Raw genomic sequence first — 24,656 nt, 5'->3', positions numbered from 1 at the left:
AATCGCCGCAGAGAATACCGATTAACAAACGGTTTTAGTTTGTTTTTGTGTGCTTATAACACAGTGCTTGTTTCCGTTGAAGTGAAAGAAATCACATTATTATTATTAAAAAGAACCCGATGCATGCCTGGACGCTATCCACTTTATCCAAGTGTGCAACACCCACACAAATAGCAGCCCGTCTGATGAAGATGACTTTTTTGCATCCACGAGGGCAGGAAAATCAGAAACAGGAGAGCTGGAGCGGTACCTTTCATGTTCAACCAATGGAGGTATGGATATCTTACATTCCTTTCCTCAAATCAAGAACCTCTCACTCAAAGTCAACACCAGTCTTCCAGCATCTGCAGCCTGTGAGAGACTCTTTAGTCATGCAGGACTCCTGTTCACGGCTAAAAGATCACAGCTTCACTGGAAGAACCTTGAGAGCCAACTGTTGTTGAAGCTTAACAGTCACTTCACTGAGTGATTCTTTGGGGCAGAACACGAATTTTCAGCAACACACACAATGCACAGCCTGTTCCTCCGTATAATCTCTGCCTGCTGAGCCTATTGTTATTGTTACAATGTTATTAGCATTTCCTGTGGTTGAATTTGCCTTAATTTATGTTTGTTAATATTTTGTCATTTTGTGAAAACGTTATTTATTATTGTTTTAGTTAAAGAATTTGCATTGCTATTTTGTTTTTGTCTATTTAACTACATTCATGCTCTGAAACAATAAATCAAAAGTTACTCAATAAGTTACTCAATACTTGAGTAGTTTTTTCACTAAGTACTTTCTTACTCTTACTCAAGTAATTATTTGGATGAGTACTTTTACTTTTACTTGAGTCATATTATTCTAAAGTAACTATACTCTTACTTGAGTACAATTTTTGGCTACATTACCCACCTCTGGTTATTACAGAATAAAAGCCAACCTGTTACACACCAGCCCATGCTTCTGTCGTAACGTGTGTAACACATACAGCAGTATCCAAGGAGCAGTGTCCCTACAACAGTGTTCCTACAGCAGTGTCCATACAGCAGTGTCCATACAGCAGTGTCCCTACAGCAGTGTCCATACAACAGTGTTCCTACAGCAGTGTCCATACAGCAGTGTCCCTACAGCAGTGTCCATACAGCAGGGTGCATATAGCAGTGTCCATACAGCAGAGTGCATACAGCGGTCTCCATACAGCAGTGTCCATACAGTACAGCAGAGTGCTTACAGCAGTGTCCATACAGTACAGCAGAGCGTACACAGCAGTGTCCCTACAGCAGTGTCCATACAGCAGAGTGCATACAGCAGTGTCCATACAGTACAGCAGAGCGTACACAGCAGTGTCCCTACAGCAGTGTCCATACAGCAGAGTGCATACAGCAGAGTGAATACAGTGGTGTCCATATAGCAGTGTCCATACAGTGCAGCAGAGTGCATACAGCAGTGTTCATACAGCAGATTGCATACAGCGGTGTCCATACAGTACAGCAGAGTGTATACAGCAGTGTCCCTACAGCAGTGTCCATACAGTACAGCAGAGTGCTTACAGCAGAGTGCATACAGCAGTGTTCATACAGCAGAGTGCATACAGCAGAGTGCATACAGCGGTGTCCATGCAGTACAGCAGAGTGTATACAGCAGTGCCCCTACAGCAGTGTCTTTACAGCAGTGTCCATACAGAAACAATGCATGAGCTAAACCTTTATGTTACACCAAATATATATAACTGTATTATATATATAACTGTAGATCTGATAACTTACTGTGTCTCCAGAACAGGATGAAAGCCGGGGTCCCCAAGAAGAGGACAGCATCTGTGATTCCTATTCGTAACTGTAATGGGATTATGGACTGACCTATATATATATTTATAAAAGAAAATCATTTAAAAATATATGTTTCCATTTCCAGTAGCCAATGATACTGCTCCTACAAGGAACCTCAGTCCATTCCTTTCATAATAAAATTAACACAGACAATACTACAAATTTACGGGTTCAGTTTATGTTTGTTACCTGATCATGGAAAGTGAGTATTAATTGGGAAGAAATATACAGAAATAATGTACAGTGGTACCTCAGAACTCGAACTTAATCCCTTCAGGGTTCGAATCCTAAAAAGTTCGAGTCCTGATCGAATTTTCCCCGTAAGAAATAATTTAAAACCAATTAATTGGTGTCATGCCCGGCTCGTCCGCTCCTCGTGTGTGCCACGCCCCCTGATTATCCACATGTGCTTCCCTGATTTTGCCCAGCTGTGTCCGATTATTTTTGCCCAGTCTTGTCTATTTCAGTCTATGTCTTGCCCTGGTTTTTGTCCGTAATTCATTTTAGTCGATGTCAGATGTTTCCTGATCACCTTTACCCTGATTCCTTTAATAAATCCCCAGTTTTCCCCGCTTTCATCTCCCTGCCTGTTCGCCTTAATCGCTCAACCACAGATCCTGACAATTGGTTCCCGGTCCCAAAAAAAACACACCTAAATGTGTTTTTTTTAGCATGTAAACACAAAATGAACAGGATAAAACAAGAAGAGCATTTTTTTCTTACAACTTATCTTAGGTCGGCCTTCACGGTTCAACTTCTGAGATTCAGATCAAGTTCTACGTCATTTTTTTGGAACTGGTTGGTTCGACTTTTAAGAAATTCAAGTTCTAATAAGTTCAAAAACTGAGGTACCACTGTAATTGCATATTTTTCTTCTCCTTTGGTCTCCATTTGGTCCATTACATTTTTATTCGATTGCTTTAGATCATTTCTCAAAAGACAATTAACATTTACAAAAACGAGTGTAATCCACACACCATAATGTCACTTCCGCATAGCAAAACATCATTTCTCATTGCTTCATACTTATTTCCAAAGATTTTAGTAGATGTTTCCAAATGGTTTTGCACAATTGTCAGTATTTGGTACAATTTTGAATTGCTTTAGTCTTGATGGTCAAAATATATTATGTAGTTTCCCATACAATATTTTTACACCCAAACCTATATATGTGTGTGATCGTGATGTTAGCCACCACATGCAAAACAGTTAACCAATCTGTCAAAACTATATATTCCATGAATTGCAGTGTTATTTTTGAACAGCATTCTTATGTTTTTAGTTCCCACGGTACATTTCGTTGTTCTTGTATTGCGATTTTGCTGTTTTTGTGTTATACAGAGCTGTGTGCCTTTTTTGTTTGCTATTGTACTGTGTCTGGAGATTTGAAGAAGTTACATGTGCATGCGAGTGTTTTCTCTTACCAGTGAAATTTACATAATATAATGTAGAGCCTTGCAATATTGAAACTGGTGTCTTTGACATTACAGTTTTTCTCGATTGCTTAAATGCACTTCTCAAAACACTAACCTCATTCCTGTAACACAGCCTCAAAGCTCCACAACTTTAACAACATTGGCCAGAGCACTGTTTCATTTCTTAATGAGTTTGTGCTAAGTGGCAATTGGTAAAGGACATTTTACAAATCATTTAGTATGTGCATCATTGCATAGACACAACTTCCATTGTATAGACACAATTTTCAATTGTCTCTAATAAACCAATCAGAACAGATCCTTTTATCATTTAGGAACATATATTTGTCATTCATATTTGACAATGGCTCATTGTATCTATCACTGCATGCTAAACATAATGTATGGTTAACAGAGACGGATTACTGACCGGGCCAGCGGGGCCGCTGCCCAGGGGCCCTTGGGGTGCAGGGGGCCCGTGGGGCCCCTAGCCCAAAACAATTTGCAACGCTTATCAACAATGTATTTTCGTTTGTCTATTTTAGAGGGCCTACATTCTTTGATCCTCTGCCTACAAGGGCCCCTGACCCTATAGGGAGGGCGTTTGGCTGCCAAGGGCCCTTGAATTGTGGTGGTTGTGGTGGTGGTGCTGGTGGTGGTGGTGGTGGTGGTGCTGGTGGGGGGGCCCTCGCGAACGTTTTGCCCAGCGGCCCACACAACCCATAATCCGTCCCTGATGGTTGACAGTGTATACATTTGGCAGTTTGTTTAGAGATTTCTAAGAAAAACTAGCTTTCCCCCGTTCTACAGGTGCAAGTTATGACTAAACTTCCCTATTCTGGTGGCAGAGGCCTATTTACACAAGAACAAGAGATAGAAATTGTTAACATGGTGAGAGCCAACAACGCGAATCGACTTTGTGACCTTCAGACCACCATTCTACAAGAAGACACCACCTTTAAAAACATCACCTCTACCATAGATGGGGTGCTGAAGAGACATATTGTAACAATCAAATGGCTCTACAGGGTTCCTTTCTCCAGAAATGATGAGAGGGTGAAGGAGCAAAGGTTCCAGTATGTGCAGGTCCAGTAATGTTTTTTCCTTTAATATGTCAATGTTAGATGAAACTGTACTTTAAACATACAGGGTTGTATTTTTTTCTTAGAGTGGAGTGATATGCTATAAGATTTTCATTTGCAGTTTAATATGAAATGCTGATTTTTTGCTTTGCAGAGAGTGATGGAGCAGGAAACGAGCGACACCACATACATGTTTGTCTATGTGGATGAAGCAGGATTTAAGCTGAGCAAAGTCAGCTGATGTGGTAGAAACCTAATAGGCCATCAAGCCACAGTGGATGTGCCAGGTCATGGTGGTGGTAAAATACCCATGTGTGCAGCACTAGCAGAGGACGGTGTCATACACCACGTTCCCACCATTGGACCTTACTACACTTCCTGGGAGGGCTTTACAATGCTCTCATTTGGGACAATGTCAGTTTTCACCACTTCAGTCCCATCATAGAATGGTTTACTGCCCATGACCGCATGTCAGTGGGGTTCTTCCCACCTTACTCACCCTTCCTCACCCCAGTAGAGGAATTCTTCTCAGCGTGGGGGTGGCCTGGATATGACTATCAGCCCTATGACCAGTTGTCTCTACTGGGGACAATGGATGCTGCTTCTGAGGATATCACTGTGGAAGCATGCAGAGGGTGGATGCCGCATTCAAGAAGGTTCACCCCCCTCTGTCTTGGAAGACAAGAGATCAGATGTGATGTTGATGAAGTGTTGTGGCCAAACAGAGAAGACAGGCTGGATGCTGAGATGCCCTGAAACGTTAGTTGTGTGGTGTGTTTCATAATGGCGATTTTTAATTTTTTTCAATTGTAAAAAAATTATTTTGTTTCGTAATGAAAATTTTGTTTCATGAATTTGTTTCATGTTGAAAGTTGTTTCTGAATTATTTTTTTTGCATATATCTGTGTATATTATACAATGATTATAAAAAATAAATGGTGTGCTTGGTTTTGGTTTAATTTCTTGTGTAGTTATCTATGCATTGGTCAAGTGTGCTTTCTGTATGGGGGAAATATTTTTACTTACAGTATGACTCATTTTGTGTCTTTTGGTACATGTTGTCAGTGTTTTTGGCATGATTGGTTCTTTTGCACTTGTGACATAATGTTGTAATAACTGTCTGTACAGCCTTGCGAAATGCAGTTTTAAGACGTTAAGATTTTGGGAAATACAGTACGTGTTAGTGTATCTAAGCATTTTGATGCTCACAGTTAAAACAATGCTGAATGTACTCTTTATTTTGGTGACACCGACTAATGCATTGGTGGAATTATTTGAATTACAGTTTTTCTCGATTGCTTTGGCACATTTCATGAAACATACTTAACATTTTCAGCACCATAAGAGCATTTATTATAACATTTCATGCATATAGCACAACACTGGTTTGGCTGCAAAAATCTGTAACAACAACAACAACAGCGATAGCTGAGCATTTCAGTTGACTTACGATGTTACAGTCCTAGGCCCAATTCCAAAACGGTCCCAACACACTCCGCCTCACCACTTAGCCTTCATTTACGTGCCCCTGGGACCCGTCACCATATTAAAGTGTGTCTCAAAGCAGCAAGGGCTAAGGGAAAATGGCCCATTATGCCATAATGAAGTGAGTCAGCAGCAATGCAAGCTCACAGAACTCCACTACCACTTTCATATCCCACAATGCTTTTCACGCAGGAAACACAATAGCACAAAAATAAAAACAAAACATGAGGATGATGTATTGCCATATAAATGTAAGAAAACAATTACATATTCAAATTAAATTTTCCATATCAAGCTAGTATTAATTTAATGCTAACGCTAAGCTGAATAGGCATGGCAATAATATTTGTCCATTATTATTCAATCATACAATATTAATCTGAAGGGCATACATCACACTGCTGAAAATATGGCCCAGATTACATAATCTTTATGCAAACAAGTTGGGATGGTATGAAAAACGCAAACAAAAAAAAATGCAGTGATTCTGAAATTGACCTTTTTTCGTCACAAACAGTGTGAACCCAAGATATTTCATGTTTTATCTGGTCAATTTCATTTCACTTCTTAATATACATTCACTGCTGCATTTCAGGCTTCCAACACAAAAAAACTTGGGACGGGGGCAATTTAGGGCTAGTAATGAGGTAAAATAAATAAATAATGATGTGATTGTAATCATGATTTGGTACAAAAGCAGTCTTTGTGGAGGAAAGATGGGCAGAGAATCTCCTGTTTGTCAAGAAATACGTGAGAAAATTATTGAAATGTTTAAAAACAATGTCCTTCAAAGAACAATTGGAAAGGAGTTGCGAATTTCTCATATGAAATGAGATCAGGGCCACAATCATCAACCATGTAGTAAACCATGACCTAAGTATGGCTGTGACTGGATGAAAGGTGCAGCCGCGACTGAGCCACACCTCAGGGCATCTATAATACAGACATTCATGAATGAAAACAGGTTTATAACCCAAATCCTCCCAGTGCCGGGATCAAGGTGGGGCATTTGAAGGCATTGCCCCCCCTAGCAAGTCGCCACGCCCCCCCCCCCCACACACGCTCCAGCACCCACCACCACAGGCTCCAAAATATTCATTTTTATATCTAATTATTTTTCAGATATTAAACGTGTAAACATTCACGAAATTAATAAAGAGCGGTTTCAAATATTTTTTGTCATATTATAAATTCACTTGAAAGAACGTAGGCTAGTTGGTGCTAATTGGTTGTTGCTTTGGTGTGGAATTTGACTTTTGCACGGAAAATATGATAAAATTGAATTTTCAACCGCCAGCGGTCACATTAGGGTAGCGATTCAACGATTCAACTCTTTTCATAAGGGTGTGTAATTCAAGAGAGCGATTCATTCAATGGTAGAGGTTATTTGTGAATGAAAATTAATGGCCAAAAGCATAGTCATATTATTTGTATGTTGAAAATATATTATTACATTATAAATTTGTAAATGCATTATGCACGTCATTTTCACTTTCACCAGAAAGCGTGGTGGTGCTACCGTCTTAAACCAAACTCCTCTCTTCGTTTACAAATTTTACTCGGAAGAAATTGAGAATACGCTTATGTCTCCCAGTCTGACAGCATGTGGTGAAATCCTCAAGAATTGATATATGGTCTTATAAAGTCTAATACAGAGGGGAAATTGGTGAATAAGTTGCAGTCTTGGGAATCAAAAAAAAAAATATATACATCGAAGGGGAACGCGGACAGACAGATCAGGAACAGGGACACGGAGGGAACAGGTGGAACAAAAGGGCCAGGAGGGAATGGAGGGAACACTGGGGGACGAAGAGCAGAAACGGGACAAACAGAGACGGGAGGCCAGACAGGAAAGGTCGGGGGACAGAGGGAAGGCCGAGGGAGCCACAGCGGGCGACGGGCAGCAGCCGGAGGGGTCGCAGGCGGCCGGGAGGCCGGAGCAGGAGGGGACCTTGGAGGGGCCGAGGGACAGGCATAGGGGACGAGGAGGAAGTCGGAGGGGGCACCAGGGGAGGCGATGAGGGAGCTGAAGGGGACACCGGCAAAGACAAGGTGGGAGGGGGAACCGCAGCAGGCGCCGGGGAAGCCATAGCTGGCCAAGCCGACGTCCCCCAACGCACTGGAGTGGGGGGATCCGCAGACGACCGACGAGGAGTCGGAGGCGGGACTGAGGCAGGGCGACAAGGCTTTGGAGGGGGACCTCTAGGCGACTGCTGACCTGGAGTCCCAGGACCTGTAGGCACCCCCCGAGCCCTATCCAAGGCGAGTGAGGGTGAGCCAGGGGGCAGGGCGGGTGAGACCCCAGCCCTGCGTCTTTGTCCTCTCCCTTTACAGGACACAGACATGCGGGGGTCAGGCTTGGGTCGACCTCGCCGGGGCGAGGGAAGAGGAGTCACAAGGAAGGTCCCCGAGGGGTCCCACTCAAGCTCCTCTACCTCCAAGGAGGGAGCAGCGGAGGTGGAGTTGTCCGGGACCTCCTCGGGGACTGGAGCGGGGTCAGGGACTGAAGCTGGAGTGACTGGAGTCGGAACCGCAGCAGGCGGCGGAGGCAGATGGGCCTCGGGCGTAGCTGCAGCAGGCGGAGGAGGCTGCTCGTTGCAGGTGTCGCAGCAGGCAGAGGCGGAAGAAGCGCCCCAGGCATAGTGGCTGCAGTAAGCAGAGGTGAAGGAAGCACCCCAGGCGTAGCAGCTGCAGCAGGCAGAGGCGGAGGAAGGGCCCCGGGTGTAGCGGCTGCAGCAGGCAAAGGCGGAGGAAGCGCCCCGGGCATAGCGGCTGCAGCAGGCAGATGTGGAGGAAGCGCCCCGGGCGTAGCTGGGACCTCCAGCTCGGGCAGTGCAGCAGGGGGCGGGGCTTTCTGTAACTGGAGCAGCCTCCCCAGGCCCTCTGCTAATCTCTCCAAGTCGCCTTGAGAAGAGGCGGGAGAGAACGCGGCAAAGTCTTGCTGCTGCCGCGTGGCAAGCTGGACTGCTTCCAGGGAGTCCTAGGTGGCCGGATCTTCCATCACCCTCCAGTAAAGTCGCTGGGGGGGAAGAACTGATCGGCGATCCTCAGTGGAACTGGGTCGGGGATCTTTGGAACCGGCTCATCAGGCTCGGACAGGACAGGCTGATCCGGCACGACGCTCACCGGTGTCCGGACCAGGGGGGGTTCTTCCCCATACTCAGCCGGGAGCGAAGCCGCGGCGAGATAGTAGGTTCCCAGGCAGATCGTCGGCACCTCCACGGATCTCCCTTCTCTCCGCTTTTTCTTCTGCCGTTTCCTCTTCGTTTGGTCCGTCATTCTGTCAGAGTGCAGGTAAGGCGAACGGGCAGGCGGGCAGGAAGGATCAGGCAGGGATGAGGCAGGCAGGCAGGCAGGCAGAAGAAGGGGAAAACTGGGGATTTATTACGGGGAACATCAGGGAAACAGCGAGGAAACACCAACTAACAATACCTAACATCAATGACGGACCACAAGGCAGGGCAAGACGTGGACTAAATACACAGAAGACATGGCGAAATAACAAGGTACAGCTGGATACGATTGGGGAAGCACACGTGGATAAGCAGGGGGGCGTGGCACACACGAGGATCGTACGAGCCGGGCGTGACAGTCGCTCATATGAATATAGTTCACGATCGATAGTGCCCCCCCATAGTCAGTTAGATGCCAGCCCGGTAGATCCGCTCTGACACCGGCCCTGAATCCTCCACATTGCATATCAGTTATATACTTGTACTGTTACACATGGATTTGTGTTTGTGCAATTTCAAGACTGCACCACTTACCATTGTTTACACCAGAATGAGCGTTAGCAGTGGTCAGCACAGTGAAGGCCAACAATGCCATTCCACTTTGTGAAGTCCAGAGTGCTATCGTACATGACAGGATCTTTTAGAACATCATATTTGTGAGTCTTTCTACCATAGACAGGATGCTGTAGAGAAATGCTCTTTCAAAAAAACAACTGTACAGGGTTCTGGTTCCAGAAATAATGAAAGGGTGAAGGACTAAAAGTTTTTCCTTTCGGTGTCATTGTAATGTGAGACCATGAAGCATAATGCACTGGTGTGTTGTGGAATGTTTTCTCTGAGTGATGTTACACTATTTCAGGTTCATGTGTAATTTGGCCTAATTTGCTGGTGATTGCTATGCAGAAAGTGATGGAGCACAGCAGGATTGATCATGAACAAAGTCAAACAATGTGGCAGAAACACATTATGCCATAGAGCCACAGTAGATCTGTCTGGTCAACATGGTGGTAGCATCACCGCATGTGCAGCCATATCAGAGGACGGTGTAACCCACCATGCTGCCAACTCAATACAGCTTGCCTCCTTGATTTGTTGGGGGGGGCACATCATAATGCTCTTATTCGTGAGAATGAAAGCGGAGTGGTGATATCTAACACGTCACAATTTGTAGTTATTTGGGACAATCTCAGTTTTCAGAACTCCAGTCTTGGCAGGGAATATATAGTTTGCTGGCCACCATGCACATCAATGGAGTCCTTAGCACCATATTCCCCTTCTTTAAACCCATTGGAATTATTCTCAGCATGGAAGCAGCTTTGAGTGAGGTACCTAGTATCACGTTGCTGTTGAGGATGGAGGATGCAGGAGCAGGATTAAGGGGAAACATAGGGACTTCACTGAAACCAAAAGGATCACACAGGATCTAAAACTAACAGTGGGAACCAGGTTCAAACATGACCAAAGCAGAGAGTGACATCAATGAAAAAACTAGGGAACACAAGACCGGCAGGCACTTATACACTGGGTTGACGAGGGGATAAACAAGAGGCAGCTGGAGTGAGTTAACAAGGGAGCAGGAACAAGAGGAGAGACAAACCCAGAACAGGTGTGGCTCATTAGAGCCCTACTAGGGAGAAGCAGGAGGGGCAGGTAGGCAGGGTGTGACATCTATTGATCAAGATTGATTTCTTAATGGTGACAGTGTTATAGTGATAACATATTTTGTGTGTTTTGGCACATGTCACTATTTTGGGTATTTTTAGTTCTGTTGCACTTGTGATGAGGTGACGTAATAACTGCCTTTATTGACTGCACTAAAGGCTAAAGTTTTGGAAATGTTCCATTAGCTGGGTAGAAGATAATTTAAACCTATGTACCGTGAGCTGGTTTGTAGGGAAGAAGGTCAGAAAGATAATAAGGAGCAGGTCTTTAAAGAGCTTTATCAGTGATAAATATCACCATATATTTGATTCTGACAGTAACTGGCCTCCTTGATTTGTTAATCAAAAAATCCTGAAGATTATTTATATCCTGGACTTTTTTAGTACACATCAGCGAATGGGCAGCAGGGATTTGAACATATGATAATCTGTGGACAAGGAAGAAAATAAACAATGCATTACAATAATCAAGGCAAGTAGAGATGAAAGCATGTTTCAGTATCAATAAATGAGGAAATAAATAAATGAGGAAGGGCAAGGCAAGTAATGCAACAGAGATGGAAAAATGCAGTCTGAACCAGAGAGCTAATATGGGGCTGCATATGCCTGGTTCTCCACCCATTCTTGCAGCAGGCATCCAGCAGTTCCTGTTACTAACCCCTCTTCCTCTCCTGCACCTCTTCCATCCTCTCCTCCCAAGGCACAGTTAAAAATGATATCATAATAAATGTCAATATCAGCTATTATGGAAAGAAAAGTGATATTGGCCAACTTTATCAATGAGCAACGCTGATGTCTACATAAGAATTATCTGAATACCAATCAAGAACAGGTATTGAAAAATGAAAGCCTTTGCAATCCTTTATTTGTAATTTGTTTCAGGATTACAACAGTGTAAAGCACAGTTTCTTCTTAGATCCTATAATTCTCAACAATCCTTAGTATATTACAAAATCCATAATGTGTCATTAAAAATGATTTTAGGAAAGACGTTTGACTAATGTAATCTGCTTTCATTGCTGCTGTACAGTGCTGTAGTTGGTGGTTGCAATGATGGAAGCAGGGGACACCTCAGGGGACACCTCAGAGATTGTGGCATAACAGTGATCAGCATCAGGCTGGATGAGTGTAAAAGAGAAAGGGAGAGAGGCAGGGGGACATTTCACATCTCAACACATAATCATCAATTAATCAAAATATAAAAAGCCACACACACATCTGTTTAGCTGTCACTGTTGGGAATTCACACCAACTCATACTTTAATGGAAAATATTGTTCATAACTCTACTCCCAGACTATATAACTGCACACAAACATACTGCATGATGTCAAAGACATCGTGAAATTGTTAAATTGTTAAAAAATTGTAAAGTGTTAAAAAAAAATTAAATCTTTTTTTTTTGTGGACATAGTCTATAATTTCTGTTTTTAATCAATTTTGAGAAAATATTTGAGGGATACTGGCAATAAGGTGGTGTAACTGTAAAAATTTTGTCGCAAATAATCAAACATGCTTTAAAAAGGTGAAATTCTGAATAAAACATCCTAGCAAGCTTAATCTAACTTTTATATATAAAAGTCGAGTGCGGAAGGGTTAAAGCCAGGGAGATCAGTCCAAGGAGACGATGGGATGGAACGGGCGAGGCAAGCAAAGATGCAGGCAGGAACAGGGAGAAAGGCAGGGTAGGCCAGTGTGATAGAAAATTCTTGATTATGCTAATCAGTAATCAATAATGGAATATAGATGATTATGCAAAATGCATTACCTAATCAGTAATTAACAATTGAATTTATAATGTGTTGTTGATTTACACATAGTGGTTGAAACAATGTAATTTACTTGTCATTAATTGAATGTATCAAACAATAATGCAAATCTGCTTAAGTAAGAAATTTCTATTTTCTATAGAGGAACTAACATGTTTGCCGTATATTGCTTGTTCAGCAAGAGGCCCAGGTCAAAGCAAAGGCATGACCTGAGAAGTAAGCTGTTGCAGAAGATATTATAAAATGAATGCATCGTATTGGATAATATAAAATGTAGAAAAAGAGAACAACGAGTCCCAGAATAATATAGCAAACGGAAAAGTCCCAAATAGATAGACTTGTTCTAAGCTGATAGGTGGACCTTGAAAAAGTAGAAGAAACTGGTATCTCCAGATGGCCAAACTTTCTTTGAACTGCCTGGACCTTGAAAGGCAGAAGTAACTGGAATGTCCAGATATCTGACTTGTCCTTGATTTGTCAGATGACTGTCGCATTTTAGGCCATAAAAGATGTATGCATTTGTTGCTCGGGGAGCAGAACACGAGACGCATGATTGCTGAGTGTCTGTTCCCTTTGAGCTCATCGAATGATAAAGTTCTGTCAAACACTTAAACATCGGACTTCGAGAAATTTCTTCCACAGATTTGGGGGTTTGTCCGGGATTGGAGAAAGGGACTAGCCAGAGCACACAGACGGCGAGGAACGAGGTGTCCTGTTAGAAGGGAGCGGTGAGACGTCACTGCCAGCCAAGGAGCGAGGAAAAAAGTCACTCGATCCGGCTCAGCATCCCATCCTCGTCGGACGAACGTCTGGACATCCCAATCCGATCAACGGACCAAAATTAAAGGGAAAAATTGTAAGTTGATTTATTTAATCGCAAGTCGATGTTTAAGTCTATATAGTATCTATATGTGCTGTTTGACAAACTTTGGGAAAAGCGCTAGTGGACTGCGATCCACGGGAGGATCCTCGTATTCACAAGAAGGTGAATACAGATATTTGCAAGGAAGCAAATTCAGGTGTCTGCAGAGACACAGGTCTTTCACAGGGAAGTGAAAGGGTTTTCACGAGGGAGTGAAAACAGGCCGGTTGGTTGGCATTTGCCCCACCGGGGTGAACAAGGTTGTGTATGGAAACTGTCCCGTCGGGCAGCTAACACGGCTCTGCCGGGGGCAGCCTGGTAGCGGACTGAGTCCTGCCAGGGAAGTGAATGAATAGTAGCTGCCGCGCAGTGATTCGTGTCCTGCCGGAGGAAATTGTGTGAATGTGTGAAGCGTGTAAATTCATCGTGGTTGTGATGAATGTGAATGTGTTGTGTTGTCTAGTGCAAAATATCAGGTAAACGAACTAATAAGTGTCCAGAAAATTAGACAGAGATACCAGTGTAAAAAGCGCCGGAGGCCAAGTGGCCATGCCCAAACTAAATTTGTCTCGTTTATGAGGACAGAGACACAAGTCAAAATTTATATTGCTGGAATGTGTGTCTGGTGCGCATAATAAAATATTAATTATATTATCCTCCAATCCTGCTAAAAACAAAATATTTGCTTATGCTCTCTAGCGAAGGAGCGCTAGGGCTTTGTGTCTATAATAAATAGCTTGCTCTATCGCAAGGAAGGAATTTGCTTTTGCTTTCTCGCAAATTCTATTGCAACGAAGAAACTTGCTTCTGCTTTCGCAACAAAGTAAACTGTTTAATTTCCTGAAGTGCTTTGTTGATGGTAACTGGTGAACAGATAGGAAAAGTCATGGGCAGTTCAAATAGCAAAGAAAACAAATGGGCTCCAGATCCTGCATACAACCCAGAGGGTATGACAAAATTTGAAAAACAAATGAGAAAACACAGTTGTCAAAAGCCTGGCGAGAAACTTACTTGTCACGATGTGGTCGAGACTGAGATGGGAGAGAGTTTTACCAAAGAATGTGCCAAATGGAGTAAAATTACAAGCGGGCGCTGGCCTGTGGACGGCACGTTTGATCCAACAATAATGCAACATACAAAGCGTGTAATACTAAGCAAAATGTTGTAGGATGTTGTGGAAAATATGGGGATATTGATAAGTTTGAAAAGTGGATATATGTGGCTAAATTGAAATAATTAGAAAAGAAAAAGGCAAATAATAAGGGACTGCGGGACAAACTGGCCAGGGAGACAGCGGAGTTAAACGCTGAAAGGGCTAAAAATGAGGCTCAGGCCCAATCCCTCAGCATGGTGTTACAGAATACTAAGAAGAAAAAGGAAGAGATACCTCTGTACCCTCCTCTGCCGAATGTGCCCCCTCCCCCTGCTTATCATCCTCAGCTAGGAGCAGCTGCAGCAGCACCGGCGTCTGTGGAGGCCACTGCCCCTCCCTCAGAGAAGAAGGAGGAAGATGACGCAGTGGGGGAAGCAGGAGCCCTGCCGCTGAGACAGAGCCAGAGACTGCTGCAAAGGGAGGGAGACTCAGCCTCACAGCCATCGCAGTTGTACCCCTTGGTGGAGATGCCTGACCCAAGGGGCCCTGCGCCTGATGGGACACCAAGGATGGTGTACATCCAGCGCAACTGGGACTTGGCTGAGCTGAGAGAGGTGGTCAACTCCTTCCAAGATCCACGAGAGGTGGGAGGACACCCTTCTGGCAGGAGGTAATGAACCTGGACGACATTTACCAACCCAGCAGTACCGAATGGGTCCAAATTCTGCGGAAAAAGCTGAAAAGTGACTGGGGAGCAGTTTGTGGTGATTTCGAAGGAGGTGCACGGGGCACTGACGGGTTCTTCGCAAGGTGGACTGACTTGGGGAACAGGATAAGGGAAAAGTTTAAGCGGAACCCAGACTGGGGAAATATCCAGAAGGAGAAACAACGAGAGGGAGAGACTGTCAGCCAATGGGAACAACGTCTGAACCAAGCCATGGTGGATTATTCAGGCATCGATGACGAGGAGCAGCAGCAAGCAGCCATGAAAACTCTTTTTGTTGCCGGAGTGAGACCAAAGATCCAACAGATGGTGAAAACCACCTGTATCGAGTGGCAGCAATCAGACATGAATGAAATTCGTCGATATGCCACCCATGCCGAGAACACTGTACAGGAGAGTGGTGAGAAACAGAAACAACAACTGATGATGGCTCAGGTCCAGTTCTATAACCAGGGTGGATTACAGAATCGAGGCAGAGGCCGTGGATGGGGAAGACGTGCCAGAGGCCGTGGACTGGGCAGAGGTACCAGCAGGCAAGGTGGTGAACAAGGATGTTTCCTGTGTGGAAAGGTGGATCACTGGAAGAAGGATTGCCCACTCAACAACGAGGCGGAGGGACAGAATGAGATGATCATTGAAAGCGAGATGAAAGGCTTCAGAATCCGCCGCCCCATGCTCCATCTCGGGGACCTGATCCGCAAACAGCCTGAAGGTGTGAGGGGGAGGGCGATGAAGAGGGTCAATTCCTCGCCCTAACCCGGTGTGCAAGGACTGACCCAATGATGTGTGTCACTGTGGCTGGGAAGCAACTGACATTCCTAGTTGACACAGGGGCAACTAGATCAACCATCCGATCTATTGACATGCCGGGGCCCCCCCCAGTAATGCTGTTGCCATGGTTGTAGGCTCTTTGGGTCTGCAACAGGCTTTGCAATAGACACTGTCACTGCCTGTCACCCTGCAGAATGGAAGGGAAGTGAAACATGCATTTCTGCTTAATGACGCCTGCCCTGTGAACTTGATGGGGAGAGACTTAATGTGTAAACTGGAATGCAGCATAACGCTGAACAGTGAAGGAATGGAGATTACATCACCCACATTAGGCCCTTTTCCCTTGCTGCATGATCAACCTGCTGTCAAGACACCAGCTTATATCACCTGGACATTGCGAGATGACACCATTGGCAGAGACCTGGTTCCAGCAGAGCTACAACCAGCACCGCGACTCCACTACACAGCCACTTATGTGGACAACCCCACTCAACACAACCTGGATAATATGCAAGACTTTATAGAAAAGGGATTTCCCACTGAAATTATTCAAATTGACTGTATTTACGTAGGACATCAAGCCACTGCTGCTTCTGTGACACTCCAAGAACAACAGCTTCGTTGGTTCTGCCCTGGAGATGAAGGCGTTCCACATGTCTCTTTGGGAAAGGTAGAAGGTAAAAACTGGAAAATTCTAGGATTATGGGTAAAAGAGTGTAAGGAGCGAGATGATTGGGTGAATGTGGAGAAAGGTAGATGGGTAACTAAGGACGGGACTGTACAAAGGTATGACAAGGTTTTAATTGTTGAGGTAAAACGGGAAATTCATTGCTATAATAGAACAAAAGGACAATCTGTAGAGAGTGAGGATTCACCAGCATGGCTGGATGAGATCCCAGAACACCTTTGGGCAAAAGGGAAAAATGATTTTTGGCAAATTGTGACGGCTGAACCTCTACGGGTAATGCCTAAGTCTCAGTACAGACCACAGTGCGCGCAGTACCCCCTCTCCAGAGAAGCAGAAGAGGGAATTGAAAAAGTGCATGGCGATTTGCTGGCTCGCGGGGCCATAGTTGAGATAAGCTATTCTCCAGTGAACTCCCCCATCCTGCCAGTAAAAAAAGCAGATGGGTCCTGGAGATTTGTGCAGGACCTAAGGGGGGTAAATAACTCAGTGTATCCGCGAGCGCCCATAGTCCCTAACCCAATCACCATTCTATCATCCATACCCCCAGAGTCTAAATGGTTTTCAGTTATTGATCTGGCAAATGCTTTCTTCTCTGTTCCAGTTCACCCAGACTCTCAGTACTGGTTTGCACACAACTTTAAAGGGAAAAGGTACACCTGGACAGTCATGCCACAGGGCTATACTGAGTCACCGAGTGTTTATGCTCAGGAGCTAGGAAAAAACTTAGAGCGCTTCACCCCCCCAGGGGGAAGTACACTGGTGCAGTATGATTTGTTGCTGTGTGCAGAAACGAGAGAGAGTTGTGAGAGAGATACGCGAGCATTGTTGTCGTTCCTTGCAGAGAATGGACATAAGGCCTCTAAAAGCAAGCTGCAGCTGGTAAGATCTGAAGTGCACTACCTAGGACATGTCCTGAACTCCCAGGGAAAAGAAAGCTTACTTTTCTAGGAAGTTGGACTCTGTGGCGTGCTCCCTCCCTGCATGTCTTCGGGCTGTGGCAGCCACTGCTGAAGCTGTGTTGATGTCATCTGATTTAGTGCAAATGCATCCTCTCCAGGTCCGCACATCTCATGCAGTACATGCCCTTCTGACTCAGGCAAAAACCTCTCACCTAACTGCTGCTAGGCTGATCCATTATCAGAACGTTTTGCTAACTTTAGCAAATGTGACGATAGAACGATGTGGAGCAGTCAATCGTGCTACACTAGTTCCCACTGAGGTGGAAGGTGACGAGCATGATTGCATTGAGGCGACGCAGGCATTGGCAAAGCCTAGGGATGACTTGGAAGAGGACCCCCTAACAGAGGGAGACCTGGTTTTTGTGGATGGGTGTTCACTCCGGCTGGAGAATGGGGAGTCCTCCACATCATATGCAGGTGTCCGGCCGAATGGGGAATTAATAGAAGGAGGGAAGTTACCAAGGACATGGTCCGCGCAGGCAGCAGAGCTGTATGCCCTAACTCAGGCTTGTAATAAAATGAGAAACCAAAAAGTGACTATTTTTACTGACTCAAGGTATACGTTCGGAGCCTGTCATGACCATGGGGCACTGTGGAAACAGAGAGGATTTCTCACAAGTTCAGGCAAACCTTTTCAACATCATTCACTTGTGCAGGACCTTCTCCAATCCATTCAGCTGCCAAAATGCTTAGCCATTGTGAAATGTAAGGCACACACTAAGCAAAAGGACGAGGTGAGTGTGGGGAACAACTGGGCTGATTGGTGGGCAAAGAAAGCCGCCACGGACCCAGAGGCCCCAGTGAAGCTGATGATGTGCATTACTACTAATCCTGCTGACCTTTCTCTCCTACAGACAGGGGCAATGCCAGAGGAAAAAGCAAACTGGAAACGGAAAGCTGGAGTGTGGGGAGTAATGGGGTCTGGAGGGAACAAACAACTAACCTTCCTTTCCTCCCAAAGTCTGCCTTTCCAGGACTGGCAAAGGTGGCCCATGGATTGGACCATGCCTCACGCGATGCAATGGTTCAGTTGGTCCAGAGACACTGGGCCGCCCATTCATTCACGGCTTATGCTCAGACTTTCGTTTCCAGGTGTTCCACATGTATGACTCACAACATGGGTCGTGCATTGAAGCCACCAACTGCCACAACTCCTCCAGCTGAAGGTCCTTTCCAACATTTGCAGATGGATTTCATAGAACTAACACCCTGTAGAGGTTATCGTTATTGTCTGGTGGTTGTTGATCTCTTTTCCAGATGGGTGGAAGCCTTCCTGGCCAAGCAAGCAACGGCCCAGATACAGATGTAGCCGCTTGAATTTTCCTCTGTTTTCATGATGGGACCTTGGCTGGTCTTTGGCTGGCCCCTGCTGGGACCTGGGTGGGACCTTGACTATAATGAGATCCCCCACGATGATGTAATGAACAAGGGGGCCGGCATGATCCGCCCCTTCCCTCTCTCTGTGTAAAGTACTGTCAATGATGCATCCATCCACCAGGGAGAGTAGTGATTATGAAAGCTGAAGTGACTTACCTGAAATCAGGTACAATACCTGATTCAGGTATCTTAACTTCACTATAAAAAATGAAAACCTAAGCAAGTATAATTTTCTTATATTTAGACAAAATTCCAGTTTCATTAATAAACTGACTACACTGCAATAAATGGCCTGTGAAATTTAAGAAATTGTTTCTGTTGTGAGGCAAATATGGATCAAAATGTGTTTTAGTTAGTTTATTGATGAAATTAGAATTTTGTATTTTATTTCACCTTTTGGAGATGAGGCAGACCCAAGATGTGTGCAGTATAATAATTACAGACCTAAACAAACTAATAAGATTGATATTGTCAAGCAATGAGGGACAGCGTGGTATATGAAAATTAAACAGATTTAAAGCTTGTTTGGCACATGATGAAATACTTCATCTGCAAGGAGGCCAAGTCAGGTACAAAGCAGCAGCGTGTCCAAGCAATAGAGTTATTTTGGGAGAGGAGAGTGACCCAAGATTCGTGTAACAGACTAATTACAGGCCTAAACAAAGTACTAATGTTGATTGTGGAGAATAAAGGTGGACAGAGTAGAAAATGAAAAATAAAAAAACATATGGTTGTGTACTGTGCTTGAATAAAACAGACACATTCCTTAGTGTGTTCTGTCTTTCTGTCTGGCTAACAGTCTGAAAGGCTGCTGATGGCTGCATATTCACGGGGTGGGGGTGGGGGGCACACAATGACGTGTGAATGTGTCATTAACTTCTCTGCTTGGCCACAATAAAAAGAGATATGTTTGCAGGGGATCAAGGCGAGGTTGTTTTCTTAAGCTAAGAACACTGAACCAATGGTCAAGCGGTTTGGAAAATGGATGGATGGATATTTTAAACATACACTTTTCAAAAACCTATTTTCAGTGGTGCTGACAAATTGTAAAAAATCACATTATAAACATTTCTAGCCAAGACTTTTGAGCTCTGAAGCTTATAGACATAGGGGCTGGCTACACAAAGGTGAATGAGACATTCAAAGAATTGTATGAGGTTTGATTTCTAAAGTGTTACAACTTTGAAGTGACTTTGGAGTCATCAGACCTTTGCATACTGTCAATGGCCCATCAGTCTGGAATATCTGTCACTGCTCCTCACACTAATCAGTTTGGAAAGGCAGTGTGAATTTTACAGTTTTTTTCAATTGCTAAGACAAATACTGCAATACTGAAGTTGCTTTCTCAAAACTCTTCATACAGTCACCACAACATTAGCTTATGTGGGCTAAACTGTTAAGTATTTTGCTTTGCTTTCATACAAAATGCAATCAATAACTAAATGCTTCAAAAATCATGTATTCCTGTCTCACTCACAACATTAAACTTTCAGAGGCCATTTTGCACATAAGTACATACTGACTCTAAAACTGTTAATAAAACAGTCAAAACTGAAATATGTCACTTTGCTAAATTACTGTCAAGACCTTTTCTAAAATAGATTGTAAAAAACACATAAAATAAACAAATTATGTTAATTGACACAAGATCAAACAATGAATGCTGTATGCCAAGATATTTCTTCAGATATTTCTAGTACAGTAAATACTAGATACTTTAAGACTTTTACTTGAGTGGAATTCTAGTTGGTGAACTTTTATCAAAGTAAATTTTTTGGGAGGGTATCTGTACTTATACTTAAGTGTGACTTTCGGGTACTTTATACAAGACTGGTACTGACTGTGTCGATCATAGAAGGCACCTTGTTCTCCTCTCGTGTCACTGGATCTGCCAAACGACATATGCAGGACAGACCTATTACACTTCTGTATTTACAAGCACCATAGTGATAACAACTAAGACTAAGGTTGCTTCTCCTAACGGGTCTTGGAGTCATGTTCTTGAAGAAGAAGTACAGTTTACATTTTTCTACATTATGCACTCACTATACTTTCACAGAGGTCACATTAAATTTACACAAGCTGACTCACCAGTAGGGGCATCGCTGATCGATGAATAGATGACATTATTGCAGGACTGCTGTAGGAAAATATATAGAAGCAGAAGCTGGAAAATCAGAGGCTGGCAATGTATGACAATGGCAGACAGGGCTGCTAGACACCAGTACATGAGAATGTTATTAGCAAGCAGTGGTGATAGTAACAAATTACAAAGTAACACATTACTATAATTCCACTACTTTCGGCAGTAACAAGTAATTTAACTAATTAACTTTCCAAATTAAAATAACCCACTTAAAAGTAGTGAAATTTTATTGGGTTTACTACACATTACTTTTGTCTTGCATGAAAATATTAAACTTATATTAACTTTATTTCCTGTAAAGTCATCTGACTTTTCAGTCGCACAATGAATGGGCCATATGTATTAATAGTAGAAATGAAGTAATGCAAAAGCTACTTTCCCTAGTAACTAATTTCTTTTAAATGTAGAAATTGGCTAATTGAATTACTTTTGAATGAAGTAGCTAGTAATTGTAACTAAATACAATTTTTCAGTAATTTGCACAAAACTGTTAACAAGTAACTGGCACATTCACAGATCTAGAAGTGAAACATGCGGATTCCCTTCACTCCCCACTCTCCTCCGCAAGCAAGGGAACTTTTCAGCCATAAAATAAACTTATATCTGAGTTTCTTTACATGTTAATGACATTTCTGTAGTATTACCGTGTCACTGCTTGGCTCTGCCATTCTCACGCTGGCATCTGAAAAAAAAACATGTCGATGAGGATAAAAAGTCATTTAGAAAGTTATTGTTTATTAGTTAATGTTGCTTGGGAGGAGAAATGGGGTAGGACTTATCCTGAAGGAAGAGTATGGCAAGAGTGTTTTGGAGGTGAAAAGAGTGTCAGACAGAGTGATGAAAATGAAGGTGGAAATTGAAGGCGTGATGATGGATGTTAGTGCATATGCCCCAGTCGGGTGTGAGATGGGTGAGAAGGAAGATTTCTGGAGTGAGTTGGATGAACTGATGGGGAGGGAGAGAGATTGGTGACTGGAGTGGATTTCACTGGGCATGTTGGTGAAGGTAACAGGGGTGATGAGGAGATTATGGGGAGGTATGGTGTCAAGGAGAGGAATGCAGAAGGTCAGATGGTAGTGCGTTTTGAAAAATGGATGGAAATAGCTGTGGTGAATACATACGTTAAGAAGAGGGAGGAGCACAAGATGACACATATAGTGGATATAAAAGGTATACACACTCCTATTAAAATGGCAGGTTTTTGTGATATAAAAAAATGAGATCACAATAAATCATTTAAAAACTTTTAAAATCTTTGATGTGAAGTATAACCTGTACAATTAAGTCGAAAAACAAACAAATCTGTTAGGGGGTAAAATATAAACACTAAAAAACCTACCATAAGTTGGTTGCATAAGTCAAACCTCGGATTGTGAGTAACTTGGTTTGCGAGTGTTTTGCAAGACGAGCAAATTTTTTAAAATAAATATTACCTTGAAAAACAAGCAAGGTCTTTCAATACGAATATTATGTATACGCTTTGTCTGCCAAGCGTCACATGATCACAACAGTCGATGGTTCTTCTCTATCGCTGCGGGATTGTGGGTAATTGTCTCCCATGCTCGGTCTCAGTCGGCGTGCCTCACTCATAGTCGAAATTTAGTAGAAAAGCACCAACCAAATAAGGACATAGCAGTGCAAACTGAATCTGTTTAACGACAATGCAATGTCCACATTTCCATGAAATCAAAAAAGGAGGCAAAAGTAGCTTTCATTGGATAGGTTCCTTGTTAAAGTTGCACAAAAGAAAAAGATTCCAGTGAGTCAAAAGATAGCAGTGGTTCCGTTAATTATAGTGAAAGTTGTTCTACAAAATAACCCTCCTCTTCTCTCTTTCATCTCCCTCACACCATCCACGATTCTTTTCAAAGGTAAAGTGCAGGTTAATTTGTTTTATGTATTTTTATTTTATATTTTGTATTAAACATTTTTGTATGAATATTTTTAGGTTGCGGAACGAAACATCTGATTTTGCATTATTTCTAATGGGAAAATTCACTTTGATATACGAGTGTTGTGGATTACAAACACGTTTCCAGAACGAATTATGCTCGCAATCCGCGGTTTTACTGTACTGTTTAAAAACACCTTTTGATTTCATTACAGCATTCAGTCATTTTGGGGACACACCTGCCATCAATTAAAGTGACTCTGATTAACCCCAAATAAAGTTCAGCTCTCCTAGTAGGATTTTCCTGGCATTTACTCAGTTGCTTCCTACAGCAAAGGCCATGATTTGCAGAGAGCTTACAAAGCATCAAAGGGATCTCATTATTGAAAGGTATCAGTCAGAAGAAGGGTAAAAAAAATTCCATGGCATTAGATATACCATGGAGCACAGTGAAGACAGTCATCAATAAGTGGAGAAAATATGGGATAACAGTCACATTACCGAGAACTGGACCCTCCAAAACTGATGAAAAGACAAGATGAACACTGGTCACGGAGGCTGTCAAGAGGCCTTCAGCAACACTGAAGGAGCTGCAGGAATTTATGTACTACATGTGAAAGAATTCATATAGAATTCTCTATATGACTGGACTGTGGGGTAGGGTTGTAAGACGGAAGCCTTTTCTTAAAAAGAAAAACATCCAGGTCCGGCTCAGTTTTGAATAAGAATACATCAAGTCTCCCAAAAGCATGTGGAAAATGTGTTATGGTCTGATGAAACTAAGGTTTTGGTCACAATTCCAAAAGGTAGGTTTGGTGCAAAAACAACACTATGCATCACCAAAAGAGCACCACACCCACGGTCCTTCTTTTTTCTTTTCTTCTTTTCCTTTTTTCTCTTTTTTTTCTGTCCTTTTTACAAGGGTGTGTGCACGTTTTATATCCACTGTAAGAGTGGAGGATGATGCACACAGATGGATTACATCGTATGCAGGAGGGTCAGTCTAAAGGACATTGGAGACTGCAAAGTATTACTAGGGGAGAGTGTAGCTGGCAACATAGAATGGTGGCCTGCAGGGTGACTTTGGAGATCAAGAAGAAGAGAGTGAAGGCAAAGCCAAAGATCAAATGGTGGAGACTGAAGATGGAGAACTTTAAGGTGGAGTTCAGGGAGGAGTTAAGATTGGCACTGGGCAGCAGTAAGAGTTAACAGATAGCTGGGCAACTACTGCAGAAACGGTAAGGGAGACGGCTAGAAAGGTGCTTGGTGTGACATCTGGACAGAGGAAGGAGGACAAGGAAACCTGGTGGTGGAATGAGGAAGTTCAGGGGAGTATACAGAAGAAAAGGTTGGTGAAGAAGAAGTGGGATAGACAGAGAGATGAAGTAGTCAGGAGTACAAGGAGATATACAGTAAGGAGGCATAAGGTGAAGAGAGAGGTGACGAAGGCTACAGATAAGGTATGGCGAGTTGCATGAGAGGTTGGACACTAAGGAGGGAGTAAAGGACCTGCACTGATTGGCTAGGCAGAGGGACCGAGCTGGGAAATATGTGCAGGAGCGTAGGGTGATAAAGGATAATGGAAACATACTCCCAAGTGAGGGGAGTGTGTTGAGCAGATGGAAGAAGTACTTTGAGGAGTGGATGCATGAAAAGAATGAGAGAGAGAGAAGGTTGGATGAGGTAGAG

General features: G+C 43.3%; 1 protein-coding gene across 14 annotated transcripts in view; it reads right to left on the bottom strand.

The window, feature by feature from the left end:
- Nucleotides 1-11,523: 11,523 nt before the first annotated feature.
- The window catches only part of LOC125748971 (uncharacterized), a 34,570-nt gene continuing 21,437 nt past the window's right edge, over nt 11,524-24,656 (bottom strand). For all 14 annotated transcript variants that reach the window (XM_049025757.1, XM_049025766.1, XM_049025770.1 and 11 more), the window contains 4 exons: nt 21,721-21,758; nt 21,022-21,070; nt 20,772-20,818; nt 11,524-11,806 (listed from right to left, as the gene is read on the bottom strand). In XM_049025757.1, the coding sequence (XP_048881714.1) occupies nt 11,702-11,806; nt 20,772-20,818; nt 21,022-21,070; nt 21,721-21,758 (239 nt within the window). In that variant the 3' untranslated portion in view covers nt 11,524-11,701. The remainder of the gene's footprint in view (nt 11,807-20,771; nt 20,819-21,021; nt 21,071-21,720; nt 21,759-24,656) is intronic.

The sequence above is a fragment of the Brienomyrus brachyistius genome, chromosome 9 (assembly GCF_023856365.1).
Source record: "Brienomyrus brachyistius isolate T26 chromosome 9, BBRACH_0.4, whole genome shotgun sequence".
Lineage (NCBI taxonomy): Eukaryota > Metazoa > Chordata > Actinopteri > Osteoglossiformes > Mormyridae > Brienomyrus > Brienomyrus brachyistius.
This window is presented reverse-complemented; position numbering and strand designations above follow the sequence as displayed.